Source organism: Anguilla rostrata, chromosome 1, assembly GCF_018555375.3.
Source record: "Anguilla rostrata isolate EN2019 chromosome 1, ASM1855537v3, whole genome shotgun sequence".
Lineage (NCBI taxonomy): Eukaryota > Metazoa > Chordata > Actinopteri > Anguilliformes > Anguillidae > Anguilla > Anguilla rostrata.
In genome coordinates, this window is record NC_057933.1 from 66,168,143 (window position 1) to 66,189,305 (window position 21,163).

Here is a 21,163-nt window from a genome sequence, read left to right on the forward strand (position 1 = left end):
TATCAAATATTTACAAATATCTAAATATTGAAGCAAGCAACCTAAAAACTGTCTGGGGTGCACACAAAAGCCCGGGTAGGTGTGAAAATGACCCCAGAAGTGTTATAAAGTGAAATTCCCTTTTAAGTACAATAATTGGGCTTCCCATCAAAGTCATCTCAGCGCTACTAGGCACATCATAAATGCTGCTTATTGCATGCCTGATGTTCTCTTGGCCAATATGGCAAAGGATTTTGACAACTGTAACCCTATACCCAAGTCCCACAGACACACGAGAGCAAGGTTTAAAGAGCATTTCTCTTTAATATGTACACTCTTCTCAGAAAGGTATGCTTGCAGATGCATGACTGATGCTTCTCTGAAAGTGGTTTTGTGTCATTTTCAAAGTTTACCAAGAAAAAAAAAATGCCATGGTTCTAAAGAAAAAAACTAAACGATGCAACAGAAAAACAAAATACAGAAAAAGTAACTCACGAGTAGAATCATGCTGTTCAGCTGTCCAAGTGTAGAAATATTTACAATGTTTCTTATTTTTTATTTTTATAAAATGGTTATTTAGCACTTCCATACCTTTCATTTGTACCTCTGTATTACATCTGTATGGTTGTTCATCCTGGGCCCTGCATCAGCGGGAGATCTGTTTTGAATTTGCAGTCTCTGTACATCACATAAAACATCTCACACCTTTAACTGGGCCATAAAAATAAATTACAAATCAACGCTCGCACCAAAACTCTTCCACTTGCTTAGTTCTTCAATCTCCAGGGTAATTCTGTACCTCCCTTACGCCCATCACTGCTCCTGTTTCTGGCTCTTTCTGTTCAGCTGCTGCTGCCCTGGCGGAAGCATGATTTCCTCCTATGTAAATGTACCGCTAAACAGACAGATATACACCATCCATACAGTGAGTTGGGAGCCAATCAACAAACAATAAGCCAGGAGCCAATCAGTAATAATGGATATGCAAAGCTATATGGCCAACATATTGTATGTGGAAAGTTCAGTCACCACCCTGATATGGTGACAGCTGTATTTAGCTCCAATAAGCAATAGCATAGTCATTACCTAACCTGTAACATTTCTGAACTTATATTTAAATATTAAGTGGAGTGGGCCTCAGATTACTCTAAATAGCTGTTAGTCAAAGAAAAAAGAAGCATTTCTTCACAATTATACATTGCAAAATGCTATGTAACCCCTGTAAACAGCAAACTGAACCACTGTAAGCATATTCAAACCACAAACCATCAGTCCAAAGTATTTCCATCAGTGCAAATACTACACAGTATGAACTTGAACTATGTCAGAATCGGCACTGTAAATGGTGGATTTGTGTGTTTGTAATAAAACTGAAACTAAAAATGAAAGATGTCTGTGTAGTCTTACATCAGTGTAGTAGTTTTGCCTTTTTGATTGGCAGCATTGTAAAAGCACCTTTGGTGAGCTGGACTGGACCCTTCTGGATTTTAGCTATAACCCTCAGTCTGAGGCCTGCATCTTGACAAGACCAGAACTTTTCTGATGAACATGAGGAACTTTCATCCGGTGACATTTTGGACCTCTTCCCCTTGTGACTCTCATGCTCCTAACAAGGGCTTGACACAGAAGCCCAGGTTTTGAATTCAAAAGACCCAAGACCAATTGAAGAAAGTTAAAGCAACCACACACAAAAAGCAACCATCCCATTCTTCCCAAAGACTGTTCTCCATCCCTTCATTCTTCCATTTCCCTCTTAAGGGATTTCCTTAAAATTCTTCTTTATAAAAGAAAAATAGGGTCATTTTTGTACATATATTTACACAGTGAGGGAAAGAATAGACAGGTGTCGGGTCGGGAGTGGATGAGACTGAGCTGTGCTCGGCTCATTCTCGCTCCTCAGGTGGCAGAGCTATCGTACAGCCCGTCGTGTGCAGTTCTGAGCCTCTCTCTCTCTCTCTCTCTCTCCCGGCTCGGGCTGTGGCTCTGCCTATAGCTGTCCTCTCTCTCTCTCAGCTTGGGCTGCAGCCCTGCCTAGAGCTGTCCTCTCTCCTGTGGGTCCACGCCAGACTTCACCCCGAGTCCGAGTCACTGGTGTCCGAGGAAGAGGAGGAGGACGACGAAGAGGAAGAGTCTGAGCTGGAGCTGCTGGCGCTGAGGCGGGAGACCATGGCATGGGGTTCCACTCCGCTGGGCTTCTCCGCTAACAGGGCCACATTCGGGAAGAAAGGCATCGCAAATTACAATATAGGCCCCAAATACCAATGTCAATTTAAAACTGAACAGACCACTGTACTAGTTTAACACAGTTTACTCTACTACACCTGGTACACACTATGACCTAGCTACTCAAATCTGGCCAGTAGTGCTGCTTTCTTTCCTATCTGACAGTCAACCGATATAATGTTGTCCCCAACTGGCCAGAGATCCCACTCTCCTGCTGTCCCAGGTCTAAATCAGTCCCTGAAGAATGAAAACTAGCAGCAGGCAATACAGGCATGAGGGCTGGATTTGAGGACCTATGCACCATGATGTGTGTCTAGTATTGAACATCGTATAACAAGGTTCAAACTTAAAATAAAATAAAGAGCAGATATTTTGAGTTATTCGCTGGTTAAATGCCCAGGAGAGGAGGGTTCCAATTGGCAGGGTTGTGCCTGCCAAATAGTGGAATAAAGAAAAAGGCAAAAAATGTTCTAAAATGTGTGCTTGTTTGTGTGTGTGAGAGTGAGAGGGGGGGGGGGCTCACCCTTGGTTTTCGGTGGCTTCTTGGCAGAGTTGAGCTGGCCACTGACGTCCTGCAGTCTCCTCTCCAGCTCTCTCTTCTTCTCCAGAGCGAGCTCTTCCCGGGACTTCCCACTGCCTGCCTTCTTCACCACTGCGCAGCCGGGAGGAGAACAGCACTCAAGACAATGCGGACCAACCACCGACAATACCTTCTCCCACACGATCACAGACCAACCACCGACGATACCTTCTCCCACACGATCACAGACCAACCAGCGACGATACCTTATCCCACACAATCACAGACCAACCACCGACGATACCTTCTCCCACACAATCACAGACCAACCACCAGCCCTACCTTCTCCCACACAATCACAGACCAACCACCGGCCCGACCTTCTCCCACACAATCACAGACTAACCACCGGCCCTACCTTCTCCCACAAAATCACAGCCCAACCACCAGCCCTATCTTCTCCACACAATCACAGACCAACCACCGGCCCGACCTTCTCCCACACAATCACAGACCAACCACCGGCCCTACCTTCTCCCACAAAATCACAGCCCAGCCACCAGCCCTACCTTCTCCCACACAATCACAGACTAATCCCCGGCGCTACTTTCTCCTAAACAACCACAGACCAACCAGTGGCCCTACCTTCTCCCACACAATCACAGACCAACCACCAGCCCTATCTTCTCCCACGTGATCACAGACTAACCAACGGCCCGACCTTATCCCACACAATCACAGACTAACCCCCGGCCCTACCTTCTCCTAAACAATCACAGACCAACCACTGGCCCTACCTTCTCCCACACAATCACAGACTAACCCCCGGCCCTACCTTCTCCTAAACAATCACAGACCAACCACTGGCCCTACCTTCTCCTAAACAATCACAGACCAACCACTGGCCCTACCTCTTTCAAAGTCACTCAGGTCCCCTTACTCATGCAGCCATGATAGACATAATAAAAGGCAACTAGTCTTGTCCAGAGTTTTTATAGATGACCCTGGAATGGGATGCTTAATGGACATGAACTGTGTGATAGGTTCTGCTTCGAATGTGCTTTACCGAGGCATTTCCACTTTGGTTCACCATCAGTATATATGCTAAACAAAAACAAAAGAAGAACTGCTAACAAGTAGAGGGGCCTAGACACAGAGGTAACAGGTACTGGACAAAAAAGGCCGAAGTTCCCAACTTTCTGAGCCGGCACCGCGCATCTGATGGGGCCGAGACGGACGCACGCCGGCACCCCTGCATCACAGGGACCAGAACGCATCGGCACCCCCTGCATCCCAGGGACCGGAACGAGCCAGCACCCCCTGCATCACAGGGACCAGAACGCATCGGCACCCCCTGCATCCCAGGACCGAACGGCGCACCCCTGCATCCAGGACGAACGCCGGCACCCCTGCATCCAGGGACCAGAACAGCGCGGCACCCCTGCATCAAGGACCGAACCCGGCACCCCTGCATCCAGGACCAGAGGCCAGGACCCGCATCAGGGCCAGACGGCCGCACCCCTGCATCACAGGGACCGGAACGTGCAGGCACCCCCTGCATCACAGGGACCGGAACACGCCGGCACCCCCTGCATCCCAGGGGGCAGAATGCGTCTGCTCACCGTAGGGCTTACGCGGCTTCTTGCGCAGGCACGTCATGACGTAGCGCTCCAGCTCGCGGAGGGTGGAGGGCTTCAGCGTCTCAAAGTCGATCTCGATCTCCTCGGGGTTGGAGTCGCGCAGCGAGGGCTCGCGGGACTGGATGATGTGCACCACGCGGCCCAGCTTCTCGCCCGGCAGCTTGTTGATGTCCAGGCTCAGCTGCCGCTTCTCGTCGTAGCTCATGGGCCGCCCCTCCTCTTCCTCTTCCGAGTCATAGTGCGGCGGCAACGAAGAGGGCGCCACGGGGACGAAGCGCGGTGCCGCCGCCGCCACTGACTGCGACTTCTTCGAGGACCTGCCAGGACGGGCACAAATTATTTTCTGTGTGAGATACAGTGATACAGCAAGAAAGGGAGACTGCAACAGCTTCAGCTGGGATCTGCTACAGCTAGAGGAACACTGTCAGAACTGGGACCTGGCAGTAAACACGACTAAAACAAGATGGCGGTTAATAAAGGTAAATCCCAGATGTTAGCAATGTAAACAGCATCTCACCACTGGATACTAAATGTATAAAAACAGCACACCTGAGAGAAAGAACAGGCAGAAAGAGACAGATGAAAAAGTGGTAAGCGATCTTACTTGTTGCTCTTGCTGCTCTTCTTGCCGGCTGCTTTCTTGCCCTGTGTGGAAGTGGGGGCTGCTCTGCCAGGCTTTGTCTTGGGGATCTTGGCGGGTCTCTCCAGGTAGTCAGACACGGCCCGGCGGCCACCCTTGTGCTTCTCCGGCTTCCGCCTCTTCTTCTTCTCTTTCTTCTCCTTCCTCCTCTTGGGTTTGGAGATGGGGCCCTGGGACAGCGCTGCAAGCTGCTCATGCACAGCTCTCAACTGAGCAGAGAGGAGATAAAAGTATGCGATAGATTATCTAACAGGTTTAATTAGGCAGGAGACATGCAGGCAGGGTTAGCAGGAGCATATTAGCCAAATGGTACTCAGGATTCCACAATGGCCATTCCAACTATTTTGGTCAGGATCCTTAAAAGAACCTGCTCTTCCAATAAAACTTCGGCCAAAAGTTGAACCAGCTCTATATTTAAATGCAGGGCTGTAGAAACAACCCCCTTTAAAAAAGTAAAAATGTTTCAGCACAACTCTTAATTAGCAGGTAGATATTTTGAGTTTTTACACAGTCTGCTATGAGCATGCTCAGTGTGCGCATGCTACCTGGTCTGGTATGAGCATGCTCAGTGTGAGAATGTTATAGGGTCTGGTATGAGCATGCTCAGTGTGAGTATGTTATAGGGTCTGGTATGAGCATGCTCAGTGTGAGTATGTTACCTGGTCTGGTATGAGCATGCTCAGTGTGAGTATGTTATAGGGTCTGGTATGAGCATGCTCAGTGTGGGTATGTTACAGGGTCTGGTATGAGCATGCTCAGCGTGAGCATGTTACACGGTCTGGTATGAGCATGCTCAGTGTGAGTATGTTATAGGGGCTGGTATGAGCATATTCAGTGTGAGTATGATAAAGGGCCTGGGCTGAGCATGCTCAGTGTGACTATATTACATGGCCTGGGCTGTGCATGCTCAGTGTGACTACATTACAGGGCTTGGGCTGAGCATGCTCAGTGTGACTACATTACAGGGCTTGGGCTGAGCATGCTCAATGCGAGTATGATATAGGGTCTGGGCTGAGCATGCTCAGTGTGACTATATTATTCGGCCTGGGCTGAGCATGCTCAGTGAGAGTATGATATAGTGTCTGGGCTGAGCATGCTCAGTCTGAGTATGTTACAGGGCTTTGGCTGAGCATGCTCAGTGTGAGTATAGTATAAGGCCTGGGTTGAGCATGCTCAGACACAGTATATTACAGGGCTGAGCATGCTCAGCATGTGTAACTGGTCCTGTATGAACATTCTGCGTGTGACTGCGCAGCTGCAGTGTGGGTGAAGGGAAGGGGGCACGGCGGAAAGTCTACCTGTGTACACACCTGGTCCTGCAGCTCCGCCAGCCGGTGTGCTCTCTCCTCCTCGCTGTCTGAGCTGGGGCTGCTCTCCGTCTCGCTCTCACTCTCGCTGCTGGGCTCGCTCTCTGAGGAAGAGGATGAGGAGGAAGAGGAGGAGGAGGAGTGCACTGCGGACATTCCCATACCACCACTCAGGGACATAGGGGGAGTCTCCTCCACTGGCTCATCTGGCATCTTGGCAAACCGGAATTCAAACACATCCTGGGGAGGTGATGAGGCACTGTCAGTACTGACTACATATCCCAGAATTCCAAGGGATCTGAAGAATCAGAGCTACACAGGAAGTTGGAAAGGATTCTTAATGCCTAAGCACAGTACATTGTACAGGTTTTCATTGGGAAGTATGATTCCCAGTGATTTCCAGTTTACGTCAAAAAAGTAAGCAGAAAAGCCCGACTATAACTATGAAATGTTCGGTTTTTAGTACCTACATTCATAAGACATTTGCACGCAATATTTCTTTGTTAAGATGAGGCTAAGTTAAAAACACTTCTGAAAATTACCTTCATCAGTGAAATGTTATGTGCCATTAAAATGGCTTGATTTCTACCCATTAACTGCACAAGATTTCAACAGCTGGGCAACAAACCAAGTATAAACACTCACGCAATATAGATAACATAACCAACACAAGATGACATAGCGTACACCGAACAGGCATAGTGGAGGGTTTTCGTGCAGTGAATAAGTGTGTACATGCTTAAACATGTGCTAACAGGTACAAAGACTCAATAACTGTCACTGAGCCCTTTTAGAGTAAAGCACACCACAGCGTTACACAAGCCAACCACTTAACACTGAAACACAGAGCCAACTAGCTGTTGCTCTGTTACTGACCCAGTCAGACCCAAGCAGTCTCTACCTTTCCCTTGCAGTATATGTATAATACCTTCCGCCATTATCAGAGCGTCTCAAGCTTAACTGCAAAATCAATTAAAACGTATGAAAAACACCAAAATGCCAGGACAAATGTTTCAAAGAACCTCGCTATATCCCAAGTGTTATGTGCTATGCTGGGTCTGCTTCTATCCATGTGAACACATTGCCCCCAGTGCTCTATGGGAGCAGCATACACAGACACAGGAAGCAGGTAATGTTCCTGAGGTTGAAGTCCCCCTCATTCATACAGCAGTGCAGGGATAGCTGAAGCCCGTTAGCCCGTTAGCATACAGCCTGATAATGTGCACATGTCCCAGCGCACCTGCAGCTTGCGGGCCATGGACACCACGTCGTGGTCCGGAGGGTTGTACTTGTAGCAGTTGGAGAACATGAGCCTGACGTCCGCGGCAAACTGCTGGGAGTCCCTGTACTCACGGTTATCCATCTTCCTCTGGGTGAGGACAAGAGAGGGACACAGAGAGGGAGTCAGCCCCACACATCAGAGGCCATGTCTACTCCAGAGCACAGCTCACTAGATGCATTTCATGCTAGCGTTCCCAGTCTACAGCACCTGGGAGACAGGAAACAGAAACCAGAATATCTTTACACCACAGGCATGGTGTGGACAGTGTTACATTACATTACATTACATTACAGGCATTTGGCAGATGCTCTTATCCAGAGCGACATACAACAAAGTGTATAACCAAAACCAGGAACAGGTGTGTTGAAAACCCTAGAGGAAAATACAGTTCCAATTGCAGGGAATGACCGCATAGTTTAACTTGGACCCTGTAGGTTAATCTGATTAACACAACAAAAACAGCAACAAATCAGTCTATGCAAATAGAACAAGCAATATTTGAGTAGGCACAAGTGCAATAACTAAGTCAACTAAGATAAACAGCTTACCTAGCTACAACCCTAAGATTATATAGTCAATTAGACTACAGGGAGGTAGGGAGGAATGGGGAGAGGTGCAGCCTGAAGAGGTGAGTCTTCAGTTGTCGTTTGAAGGTGGTCAGGGTCTCAGCTGTTCTGACTTCCACGGGAAGGTCATTCCACCATCGTGGAGCCAAAACAGCCAGGAGACGTGATCGGGAAGCGCAAGTGCGAAGAGGGGGAGGTGCCAGGCGTCCTGAGGTAGCGGAACGGAGGGGTCTGGCTGGCATGTAGGGTTTGTTGGTACGGGATGTAGCCAAAGGGAGGCTGATACATGACAGTGCTCTGTGCAAAGAGCTTTCAAAACAGTGGGTCACATGCTGTTTCAGGGGGGACCAGCAGGGGCAGCATAGTACAGGACATAAGTGCTATTTCTGCAGAGCAGTACAACCATTAGGGAAGCATCATTATTTCACATTCTTTATCTACTTAGAGGACCCTCATATACACAAGTGTCCATTACAAATGACACATTCATAGAGCTTCACAGAAGTGACAGAGATTAACTGAAGGGTGAAGCTGCTCAAGGGCCGAGCAGTACTGAGTCAAACGTCATCGCCTGGCAGCACAGCTGTACTCCCGTTACCTTGATAGTGCTGAGGTCCATGGGGTGCTTGATGATGTCGTGGTAGTCGTGCAGGCCGAGGGCGGAGGCGTCCACGGGCTTGTAGAAGGGCCAGGCATAGGCGGCGTGCTTCTTGGAGAGCAGCTCTTTGAGGACGCCGCTGCAGTAGCGCAGCTGCTGGCTCAGCTTCCCGCGGCGCGACGGCTGGTGCTGCAGCTGCGAGTCCGGCAGGTCCTTCCGTGGCGGCTTGATGGGCCGGCCGCCCTCCCGCCGCCGCGCCGGGCCCCTCCCCGCCATCATGGGCTGCAGGAGGACCGGCCCGCCCCCGCCGACCCCACCCCTCGCCAGGCCCAGCCCCGGCTTTGGCTCCACCCCCAGGGACGAGAGGGTCAGCGGAGAGTCACCCCCGCCGCCCACGCCCATCCGGACCCCCGGCGTCAGGGGCAGGGCCATGGTGGTGGGCGTGGTGGTGTCCGCTTTACGCTTCACGCCCTTTTTCTGTGAGGGGGGAGGGGTTCAGAGAAACCACACACACCACTGAACTGGCAGAACCATGTACCGTCACTCACCAAATCTCCAATCTCAAATTACAACTAAAGAGCTTTCTCCAAGTGTTAGCAGAAGCGAAAGCTTCAACTGATTCAAAAGAGTGAGTCGCTGAGAACTCTGCCTGTTATGGGGTTCATGAAGCATGCCAAGCTCCAACAGATCAGAGTTGTTGTGGTGCAACACACAGTACTGCCGGCTCTCTCTGACAGCGTGCAAATATAATCAGTTACTTCTGTCATCCAAATCCCAAAGCCACAGGCACTGCACGGCAGTAGTTAATGTAGCAGCCTTCATAAAAGTGACATCAGCAGCGGAACAGCAGCATTACCCGCAGCCTTCAGACAAGCTACAGCAGGAAATGAGGCAGGAAGAGTAAGACGAGCAGCAAGCCTTAGCACAGGCAGATAGAGCACAGGAGCCTAAAATTAGCCGTGCCGTGTCATCATGCGATAGCCGCTGTACAGACGCTCTCCGCGGGATAGCGGGGGTGCTGGAGTCACGGCGGTACCTTAGCGGTGGGCTGCGTGGGGGGCAGTCCCAGCAGGGCAGGCGGGCTGATGGTGGGGGGCAGACTTTTGGCCAGCAGGGTCTGTGGGGGGGTGGATAGCAGCGAGTCCGGAGTTTCGGGGGTGGGGGGGGAATACACTGACTGGGACACGGCTGGGACCTGGTGGGCTGTAGTGACACCCCCCGACACTGCAAGAGGAAGAGAGACTAAACACAGGTGCACAAACAACATATTTCATTCTACACTACACGCAGGTTCACACAGTACGACTTCAATACCACAAAGCTGCTCAAACTTTTGTAAAGAACCGTTTTATTACATCACACAGACAATCTCAGTAACCTTAAATGTTCTGTGATCTTTGCTTTCATGCATCCGTTGCAGAAGATGGTCTTCAGCCCATAAAGTCTTCAATAAAGATTCTGACTTCTTTGGCACCATTACTACTCCACTGTGAGGGTAAAAGGCAGCCAGCATGCTGCTCCCGTGCCTGTTTTTCCGTGTGACGGCAGCAGTGGGAACGCGACCCAGAGGCTCACCGTTTGCCTTGCGCCCTTTGCCCGGCTTCCCCGGTTTCCCCCGCGGCACAGGTGGGGGCAACTCAATCTCCTCCTGCGGCATCTGGGCCACCTTCTGCAAGAAGACCTTCTCCAGGGACTGGGCCATCAGCACAATGTCATCCGTGGGCTGAGACAGGGGAAGGGCGCACCAGATTGTGAGAGAAGGGCAGAGCGGCGACAAGGAAACGGGCGAACGGAAGCACGGCGTCGTAATTCAAACCGCCGCAGCCCTGAACTGGTACACGGGCCGTTCATTATGCGAGAGGGGTGTAACCGCCGTGTAAAATAACCGCTGTTTAAAAAGAAGCGGTTGCTACCAATACGTTCAGTCAACACTCACCTTGTTGTAGATGTAGCAGTTAGTGAACATGGTGTTGAAGTCCTGCATGCACTCGCTGGCACTGCGGTAGTAGTTATTCTCCAGCCGCTTCTTGATGGTGCCCATGTCCATCGGCTGCTTGATGATTTTATGGTAGTCCTACAACAGAGGAGGGAAAGCAGGAGACCAACATCATTCACCCACAGGAACACGCATTCCTGTGCAGAGGGGCCTGGGAAACACGAATGACGGAAGGTTCCGGAAGGCCCGTGGTGCTGTGTGGAAGGCCGGGTGCAGACGCGCTCACCGGCAGGTTGAGCCTGACAGCGTCCACGGGCTCGTGGAAGGGCCAGGCAAAGTGGTGCCGCCACAGGGCCTTGGTGACGGCCTTCTGCAGGAACTGGAGCTGATTGGTCAGCCTGCCCTGCCGGCTGGGGTCTTTGACGGACGGCTGCGGCGGAGGGGGCGGGCCCGAGGGCGTGGCGTGGGGCAGCGCAGGGCTCTCGAAGCCCTCGAACAGCAGCGACGGCTTGCGGATGCGCTTGCCAGGGCCGGACATGGCCCGGTCCATCCCTCCGGCCCCCGCCACACTCACACCCACAGAGCTGCCACAGCCACGCCCCAAACAGGGAGGAGAGGAGAAGGAGAGAAACAGAGAAATGAGAAATGAGTCCAATTAACACTACATTTCAAAGCTCTAGTTCCAGACTTATGTATAGCAAAAACATTTTAATTCGTTGTTGGGCAGTGTACACTAAACACACAGCACTTAACTGAATATTTTTTTTAATTTGTCTAGTATCAGCTATTTGTGAGACTTCTGTTTTTGTTTTCTGTCATGTTCTGCAACTTCTCACAACTGGAAGAATAAAACCAGTACCTAGTAACTCAGGGGAAAGTCATTTGCATAGTTTAGCAAATTATAGTCATCCAGCAACCAACTGTAACCGACATACACCCAAACATGAACCATACACCATGACCTGAACAAAACTGCACTTCAGGTGATATCTGTTTACCTGGAATAGCCTATGACCCATCACTCAGAACCAACCAAGCAGTCTCTTACCTTACTACCTCCATTTTCCATCCTGATTACTATTTACATTTTAACATATACCCAGAAAGGTCTTTTGCCATATAAAGTGAAATCTTTTAAGTAATCAGACTTTTGTTTTTCCTGCTAAGCATCTTGTGCTGTCCGTTTGATGCCTTTTTACAGGGATAAATAGGCCTAATTGTTCAACGTCCACACTGGAATAATGGCAAATGGACAGACTCATCTTTCAGGTGTTCAGACAGTGTGTGGACTGTTACACAGAAACAAAGAGCAAAATAACAATTACACTGAAAATAAGCTTCATCAGAGGTGTAGACTGTGACCAGTGCTAGTAAATTTAAACACTTGCCTTGCTGAAGTGGAGCTTCAAGAAAACAAGGCACAAGAGAGAGAAGCTCCTGGGCAGGTGGTTAGTCCGTACACTGAACTTACCAGTTTCAACAGCACCCAACTGAACCGAGAAGCCACACTCTGGGAATTACAATCCCCAGTGGTCATTTCACTATTCTTCAACATTACAACATAATGATACTGCCTGATATTGGACTTCAACAGTTCAAACTGGGGAGATGGGTGTGGGCCAGGGTGCCAGGGTATAAGAATTTCTAAAATGTGCAACAGCACCAGGCTGTGCTGAACACTGAATAGACCAACACTGCTGCGTTAATATCACAAAACTCACTAATCTGAACTGTCCTTTGTGATGTTTTCCAAAGGCATGTAGTGATAGCCTTGCAATGTTCATGCATTGTCTTACTTAAGGACAGGCTGCTCAAGTGGTCATTGTGGACTGAGCAATACTGAAAACCAGCCACTTGGTAACAGAAAATGACCACGTTACATGACTTTCTACACACCCAATAAAGAGATTCTACTGTAAATCAGCTGAATCACCAATGTGCTTCTCATTACTTCGTCCTGTACAGTTCACAAGCGCTGAAGTCAATTTCAAAATAAGATATTCACACATTTTCTGACCTAAAGAGGGCATGCTGGAAAGAGCTGAATGATCAGGAATCAATTACAATCGACAAAACAATCCCCCTCCATAAACCTGCACCATTGTTGAAATGCAGCGTTTTGCCATGGTTATGAGCACATTCGTACCATTCAGGTGAAAAACACAGAGATTACTAAATACTCATAAGAAATGACATGGTAGGGTGCATTGCAAATCATCTTACAAACGGAGGGGAGAAATGCGGGGATACCACACCGTGTCTAAACAGGCCACCCCAACACCATGAGCCATGTTTCTACAGTACTCTCAGAACACAGCTTGCCCTTAAGCACACAGGTTCATTGCATTTAGCCAACTTTAAGACTGACTTTATGGTAATGTGACTTAAGATATGCAGTGCCACAGCAGCACAGAAAGAACATGGAAAAAATACAGAAACTGTACACGTTTTACTGCCTGTTTCCCTTGGATCTCCATAGCAACCACAGCTCTTTCCATTGACTGCCAGACTGCCATACCCATGGCAACCATCCCTCCCACCACCAACAATGGCCCCATAGGCAGGGGCTGACAGTACAACAGAGCTGTCTCTTGCAATCCAAGGCCGTGGGCTTCTGTAAAACGTATGAATTTTATCATTACGGACACCTTTTCTCAACCGTTGCCGTGATGCACAGTGCTGAGCCGATCGCTCCTCTCATTCCCCTCCCGCTACCCCCATTCCTCCCATCCAGAGACAGCAGTGAACTCCCTCTCGCCCCTGAGCTCTCCGCACACGTGGCCCGCTGACACACAAAGAGGCGCAGGGAAGCATGCTGCCAGCACGGGTGCCCTCACACCACGGTGCCAAGTCAACTCAGGTCGAGGAAGCCCTGCCACCTGGCCCTGGGCCAATGGGCAAGTTTCTCAGCAAAAACTCAGTGTGGTTACTACAATCTGGCTTGCTCACTGGCATTACCACTAAGGTTATTAACAACAGTAACTGCTCCTAGTAACCCAAGGCTGTACTCAACTTGATTGACCCCTCTTTGGAAAATGACATGGATTTGAAATGCGGAAAAAAATCATGGAGTCGTCGTCTTCTAACAAGTCCCACTGAAGCAGCTAATAGCTTATGACCTGACACACACTCTGGTGCTTACTTTGACTTCTTCAAGGGGTTGTCATTTGGAAGTTGAGTAAATTTTAGCTAAAGCCCCCTGAACCAGGATGACAAAAAACAAGGCTAAACATATACAGTAGCACATCTTTCAACCTCAAACAAAAGGATAAATGGAAATGGTGTTTAAATAAGCCATACATATATGATTAAATTCTCGCACTGCTGCATCAGCAATTTTTACACAGCAGGAAACACGGGAACATGACTCACCTTCTCGACAAACCAACTCCACCATTAAACAATCAAATTTTGGCAATGTGTGCAATAGTTTAGCGTAAGTCAAAAAAACATTCAAATTTGAACCCTCCCCACAGAGAATACAGCTGGGTTTTTATCTGGATGAAGATCACCTCTGGCACTCCAGCACAGGACTGTTGAGTGTAAGGAAGGAAGACAAGGCTACAGCAGCGCCACAGAACGCTTCTCTATTCTTATCCTCCCTCACAGGTGCAAGCTGACCACTAGCCTTGTGGCCTTATTGCCGTAATCAGCATACCAGGATTGCGGGATGCAATAAACTGCTGTTCTTTGGAAAGAGGGAGGAGGTTTGGCTCTCTGGGAAAAACAATGTTAGGCAGAACAGAGGGGTTAGATTTATTTATCATCTTCCATCCACAAGAAACTGATGGTCCATTTTTCATCACAATGTATAACTACATTCAGATGAGATCTGCATCCAAATGTTTTAAGTAAAAAATGGTAATATTTTGTCATAGCAGAGTGCTTTAAACAGTGAAATGGTTTTTACCATCCCAAGTTGTTTATTCATGGGCGAGAAAAGAAAAAAAAACACTTGTGTAACAAGTCACCAGGGCTGGTGAACAGAGCAGGGTGCATATTTTGACAAGGAATACCATTTGTATTCCAAAAGAGTGCAGGTACACTGCTTTAGGACCATGAGAAAGTATTTAGACAAAGTGAAAGTGTGTGGTGCAGCATGTAATGCTCATTCAACAGCTTGGCATCTCATTTCATAAACCAAGCTAAAAACCAAACAAAAAACATTCTGACCAAGGGAGCCCAACTCCGGTCCTGGAGGGCTGGTCTGCATACTGGTTTTTGTTCCAACCAATTACCTTCGTTTTAGTTTTCTGATAGTTCTATAAATGATATGCAAGTTCACTCCTGTACTTCAGCACAATAAAATCTTACGTATACATGTGCAGTACGTATCTAGTTTTGGCTTATACAAATTTCAGGTCAAGATCAGATTATGCTAATTAAATAATTACAAGGCTCTTTCTTAATATTTTTTTCCAATAAGAGCAGGTGCTTCGAAGTTGAATAATTTAGGAACACACTAATGCATCCCAATTAGTAGATGTGCTCCTAAATTATTTTTCTAATTATCATCACATCAATTTTCAGGAACAAATGCTGCTAATGGGAGCACTGTAGAATCCTGAATTAAGATCATAAAATGACACAAAATCCTGAAACATATCAGCCCTTGTGGTGTTAATCTTATTTAAGTGATACCACTTTCATCCTCCAGAGGCTGTATGTATGCATGCATGTATATTAACCGATAATATTCCAACAAATTACATTTAAGCCCATAGCTGGTTGTAACAATTCCGTATGTCGCTCGCAACAGGAGCCAGCTGCACTAAAGGAAAGAAGTACCTGCACAATATAAAAACTGACAAACGCTTAAATTATCGTTCATATGTTGTCTCTGGAAACATAACGTCGTTCAAGCTGCTTTAGTAACTCAAAGTGCATTTCAGTGCATTCGCTTCAGACCACAAACTCCAATCAATTGTAAAGCCAGCTGGTAGTCCAAAACTTCTGCAAGTCTCTAAAATGCCCTTCAACGCTCAGTAAAACATTCTGGGGTAATTTATAGACATACACTAAAACCAAAATATTGAATTGAACTGAAAAGAAAACAAATAAAATTCTGGAACAAACATAATTTCTATCGAGTTCATTAGAGACAAGTGCATGCAATTAGCACTACAGCATTTAAACAAAACTTGGTTTGATTTGACGCAATTTACTTTATACATTCACAAAAAAACGTGTTCTCACATGCAAATAAAGATATGAAATGTTATCAGACAATTTTTATTTCAAAAGGTGTTTTTATTGAAGAAAGTAAAATTTAACCAAATGTGGCCCAAGTACAACAAAAAATGACCCAAAATGAATTTGACACAGGTGTTTTAGCCTTACACACAAAAAAATAAGCTACACAAAATGCATATCCCAAACTGGTAAACTGTGCCAAATGAGGACTATTCAAAAAAAGAAAATTAACCATAAAGGATTAAAATACAATTTGCACTTTTACAACCAAATCAAATATTTATCACGTGCCAAACAGATTATAAACGTCTGAGAATGTGGCTGACTAAGGATTCATCATGTCAAAGGTACCCTTTCATTTAACAGAAATGAAATTGCTTCAGTGGGTCAACTGAACAAAAAACTCAACATAAAATGGAACTGTGTAACTAGACGCACTGAGCTCACAATAACTTTCCACCATCCAAGGGTTGGAATTTTTCCTTCAATTATCCGTTTACCATAACTACATTTATGGTAAATGTATGGTAACAGGAACATGTATGGTAACAGGAACATTTAGTCAAATTTCAAAAAGAGCAAAATAAACTATTTTTGGGCTTAAATGTTGCCAAAAATAATGACTTACAAAGTACAAGTAAAACCAATTGAATGCATTTACAAAGGTTTTAACAGAATATTTGAAACTAAACGAGAAGTCTCGGCATCTCATTCATTTGATTTAGCCAGTCTAGCTAGCAAGAAAATAAAATGCTTCATAGTTCAGAGTACTTCGCAGCTTTAAAATTCTAGGCACTAATATAGCCGTTGAAACATTGACAAAACGCTAGTTCGACAACGAAGAATCAGAAGTATTCCTGTCCCTACTTCCACAGGGACAGTCAAGCGTATTTACGACACAGTGACTCCGCTGCCTGTTTTGTAAACACAGCACACGCAGGGCTCGTGGCCCATCTTGACAACTAACGTTAAGCACACGAGGGATTTTGCGCGAATATTTAAGGACTGAGGTGTAAATTATACTTTACGTAGGAACTACCACTACTTTGCCAAAAAAAGGCCCTCACAAAAGCTTTCCCTCATATACAATAAAGTCTCGTGGCGACTAAACTAGCTGTCGTTAACCAAGTTCCCTACGCAAATTGTAGCGAGCGCACCAGACGACACTGCTATAATAGGGGCGGCCAGACGAAACACAATGCGGGCCGTAATTTACAAGTCACTTGGTTGCATGACTGGAAAATGCTAACCTAGTACAGAATGATATCCATTCGGCTGTCTTAAAATGCCTCTACAGCGATCCATCAACTGTAGGATGATGGTGTTCCGATACCCGGATAATCATCAAGCTAAAAATGACAACGATATACTTTGATAAATTCGCTCAGTTTAGCGTAGTAAGCATTACATTGGCTGTATAAAACCATAGTAATGTGCCTACACCTACAGACAACTGTTCGGCCAGTAAATTCTGCCAGGTGTAGTTTGAGTAAAGGGTAAATGAAACGAGTGTAACAATTTCAGCCTCTACCCATGCTTAGCTTCAACAGCTAACTAGCTAGATATTGTACAAACCCCGTACTGTAGACAGTACGTAACTTAGCCAGCTAGCTCGCTAAGAAAATGGCGGCGACGCAGTGACGATATTTGAGAGCGCGTATACAGCCGATTCAAAACAGTAAGACCCACAACTACAGACAGGCACACAACAAAACCGTGCATTAGAAATAAAAAAAATAAATAAAAAAAAACACACACAGAAAATATACCCGGGCCAGGACGAAGAGATACGTCTGTAGCTACTTACATTAAAAAATCATGCAAACGACCAATGGCATATTTTTATTCTAACAAGGACCAAAACATAGTGAGCGTACCAACTTCATCAAATATCCGATAACAAGATAGTTCACGTTAATCCTGTCATCAATATCTGTTCGACACGCAAGCTTAAAGCCTGTGGTTCCAAAAGGTACCTGTCAATGTGCGGGTTTATGGCCGTTTCCATCAGGATGGATCCGGATTCTGTTAAAAAAAAACCTTTTTCTGGTTCCTGACTCCCTTCCCGTCTTTCCGATCACTAACTCCAGCACCAACACCGCCAGTCTGTGAAATGGCGCCGCATCACATCCGCCCAACTCAATTTAAGATGCACAATTCTGTCACTGCGCGCAATTCCCCTCACGTGCCTCCTGCCAGGCTTTCCATAGGACGCTCACACCGTCCATCAACCTAACCACACCCCATTTCATACGACGACAGAGAAGCAATTCCTTGCTACCCATTGGTACGTCATAGCTGTCCGTCAACATAACCCAGCTTGTAAATAACCAATAGAGACAGAGTGCACTTAAGTCCCGCCCACACCGGAGGGGAAATCAATTAATCGCTCTCCATTGACTTTGTATTGCGTGAAGGTGCCTCCTTGTCACTTTCGTCTGTTAGCAAACAACAGAAAAATGCCTTAAAGCTGGTGTGTGGTGGGATACACTGCCAACTGGGTAAAGAACCCAGAACTAAGTTTTTATATGCTGCCGAACCGAAAAACGTGTCCTAACACTGGAGTCTAGTGGCGTCTCAGCTAGCAAGCTAGCTACAGGATACAGTACTTTAGTCATTCGAAATAAGTTTGGCTATAAGAGTTGGCTAGGGACAATGTTTCAACAAGTTTGTAGATGGCTAAGAAGCTAAAATGATAGCTACTTAGCTAGCGTTAATAAAATTGCTAATGTCTGCGCCATCACTTTCACCTGAGGCCCCCCGAGCCAAAGGCAAATACCGTTTTTCAGAGACCGTTATAACGTTGTCGCTACACTGAAGTAGCAAGCTAGAGACAGACTAACGGAAGTAGACATAGGGTGCTAAAATAATCCTTTGACATGCTTAAATCTAATGTTTTTAGCTAGCTACAGGCATTTTGTTAGCGTTTCAGTCCTTGGTTGCATATTGTGGCGCCGACTGTTTTCCCCTCGGGTGGGCGTGGTTGTCAGAGTATGATGCGTTCCGCTCTGTCTATATAACTCAGCTTTTCACTTTGCCAGAGAAGTGACTATCAGAACTCTTTTTTTTTTTGGAAATAACTCGCCCACTTCATTTAGTGCCTCTCCCACGGAACAAAAGCTAAGTTATATCAATGTGCTAAAGACAGTACTCTGATTGGCCTAAGGCTCTACACGCGTTCACTGGGATTTGTGTGAAACCCATTGGCTCATGAGGTAACTCACGTGGAGAAATGTCTCGTGCATTCTGCCATTGGGTTTATGCAACCGCATTAACAATATTCAAGACAGCCGGCCACCTTGATAACTTCACTGGCTCTGGAGAGCGAGTTCGAAGAACGCATGTTTTAAATACTGAACTAGAAAACGTTGACGATGGCTAGTAAGCATCTTAACTAGGAACTGTGGATCAAGTACACTAATCCCCTGCAACAATGGGTTAAGAATGTAGCATTGTAATGTAACGTTGAGCAACTGATTATACATTGTGCCCAATTTTAAAAGTCCAGCATTACCAGGTAGGTTGGCAGCTAGCTAGCCACTGTTAAAATATGACATGTTGCTGTTAGTCAGATAATATAGCTAGCTGAAAATCTTACCAAACAATGCAAACACCAAGTTACTGTAGCCAAAATTTAGACAAACTAGCTATAGTGCAAACCTAACTTAAACCTGGCGCTTCATATCAAACATTTAACGTATGCGGCAGACCATTTAGCGAACAAGCTCCACCCTCAAGCTAATTAAACTAGCATATATGATGCGGCATTAATCCAAAATTAAGTATAACAAAACGAAATATACACAGAACGAAATAATGAATCTGCTGCAATGAAGCTAGGTAGCGAACATGATTATCCATCAAACCATTTTTCCACGACACATATAAACCCAGGTCGTTTGTGGCCAACACAGAAAGCCACGTCTTATCAAAGCGCAAGCCAGCCAGCTATTCAATAACGTTACATGCCAAACCGTTTCAGAATAGCAAGCTACATCCACATTTTTCACATCTAGCTATAGATATGTATGTACAGTCAATCTAAAAACCAAGCCATCGTCTTCATTTAAAAATGAGAATATGATTTTAACTTCGTAAGATTAAACTCTAGCACATGTTCCCCAACACCCCACCCCCACATTTAACCGCCAAACCAATACAGCCAGATAAAAAGTTGAATTAGCCAGTAATCGGACGTTTTACATTAAAAACTAAGTAATCATTCGCATAAAACGACTTAAGTAACGTTAATTATATTGCGAATCATAAGGTTAAACAAAATCAAACATTTCGGTAAAGTCTCTCCCAAAAACACAACCCATTGTTCTGATGCTCCTTCCAAAACAGAATCGAAATTTAAATGTCGTCTTCCACATTGGTAAAGTTCTTTTTTTTTCTTCTCGTCGCCACTTTCTTCCAACGCACTTCCCTTAAACATGTCCGCCTGTTTCTTCTCTTCATCGGCCTCAAGGTAGGGGGAGGGGAAGTCACATGACACGCGTCGCTATCTGCCAAATCAAGCCTTTTCGACAAAACCAATCTTCCATTTACACAAGAAAAAAGATACCAAATTTAAAAATACAAATACTTCTTAAAGTTTATTTCTCTAATGCCCATAATTCACATATCTTGAAAATAAAGGAAAACGAACGAGTTTTGCAATTGCAGACATAACGACAGGATACATTCGGACACGTCCTCAGCGCTCTAATTGGACAGAGGACTTTCACGTGATCTTACACACATGGTAACGTTACAGGGGTCGCTGTTGGTGTTACCACTTTTTTTATTTGAAATGGTTGAAATTGGTTCTCAAAAATATGTAACCATAAATGATTGTTATTAAGAGCAAATAACAACGTCTAGCAGTTTTTCTTTTCACAACTTGACCTTTTTAAATAAATTGCAGACCTCTAACATACGGTTGAGATGTCAGTTTAAGGTAAAATATGCCATTCACAAATTATTGTATTTTTGCCTTTTTTCCTGAGAAAAAACCCCGTCTTAATCACTCATTAGAACCTTAAAACTGTTCATTGCTTTTTACACTCCATCAATATGTTTTTATGGAGGTATTTTTGTAGCACAAGCCACTAAAATGTAAATTTTTTGTCAAATTTGTGAAACCATCATTTACATATTTGTGAAATCGTTTACATATTTGTGAAATTCCATTTAGCCTACAGATTTGTGACTTTTGAAACAAAAATACCTTCAAAGTTTTTGGCCTGTTCATTAAAAAAAAAAAAAAAAAAAAAAATTAATTGTAGACATATTAA

General features: G+C 45.8%; 1 protein-coding gene across 2 annotated transcripts; it reads right to left on the minus strand.

The window, feature by feature from the left end:
• Positions 1 to 283: 283 nt before the first annotated feature.
• Positions 284 to 20,597, minus strand: brd2b (bromodomain containing 2b). 2 transcript variants are annotated; one of them, XM_064350350.1, is made up of 12 exons: positions 17,861 to 20,597; positions 10,978 to 11,275; positions 10,692 to 10,829; positions 10,331 to 10,478; positions 9,792 to 9,979; positions 8,756 to 9,232; positions 7,550 to 7,678; positions 6,313 to 6,549; positions 4,967 to 5,211; positions 4,345 to 4,679; positions 2,726 to 2,854; positions 284 to 2,179 (listed from the first exon to the last, which is right to left on the minus strand). In XM_064350350.1, exons 1-12 carry the CDS (start codon positions 17,890 to 17,892, stop codon positions 2,049 to 2,051), a joined length of 2,487 nt encoding a protein of 828 aa, XP_064206420.1. In that variant the 5' UTR covers positions 17,893 to 20,597; the 3' UTR covers positions 284 to 2,048. The 2 variants fall into 2 exon arrangements, with proteins under 2 accessions (XP_064206420.1, XP_064206409.1); XM_064350339.1 differs by having other exon boundaries at positions 6,301 to 6,549.
• Positions 20,598 to 21,163: the final 566 nt, after the last annotated feature.

What these genes read in the sequence shown, in the direction of transcription:
- brd2b (XM_064350339.1), bottom strand. Translation starts at nt 17,892, where the DNA reads ATGGAAACGGCCATAAACCCGCACATTGACAG. An exon ending in ACTGCTACATCTACAACAAG is followed by an intron (nt 10,479 to 10,691) that starts GTGAGTGTTGAC and finishes CCCCTGTCTCAG; the next exon opens with CCCACGGATGACATTGTGCT. An exon ending in CAAAGGGCGCAAGGCAAACG is followed by an intron (nt 9,980 to 10,330) that starts GTGAGCCTCTGG and finishes TTCCTCTTGCAG; the next exon opens with TGTCGGGGGGTGTCACTACA.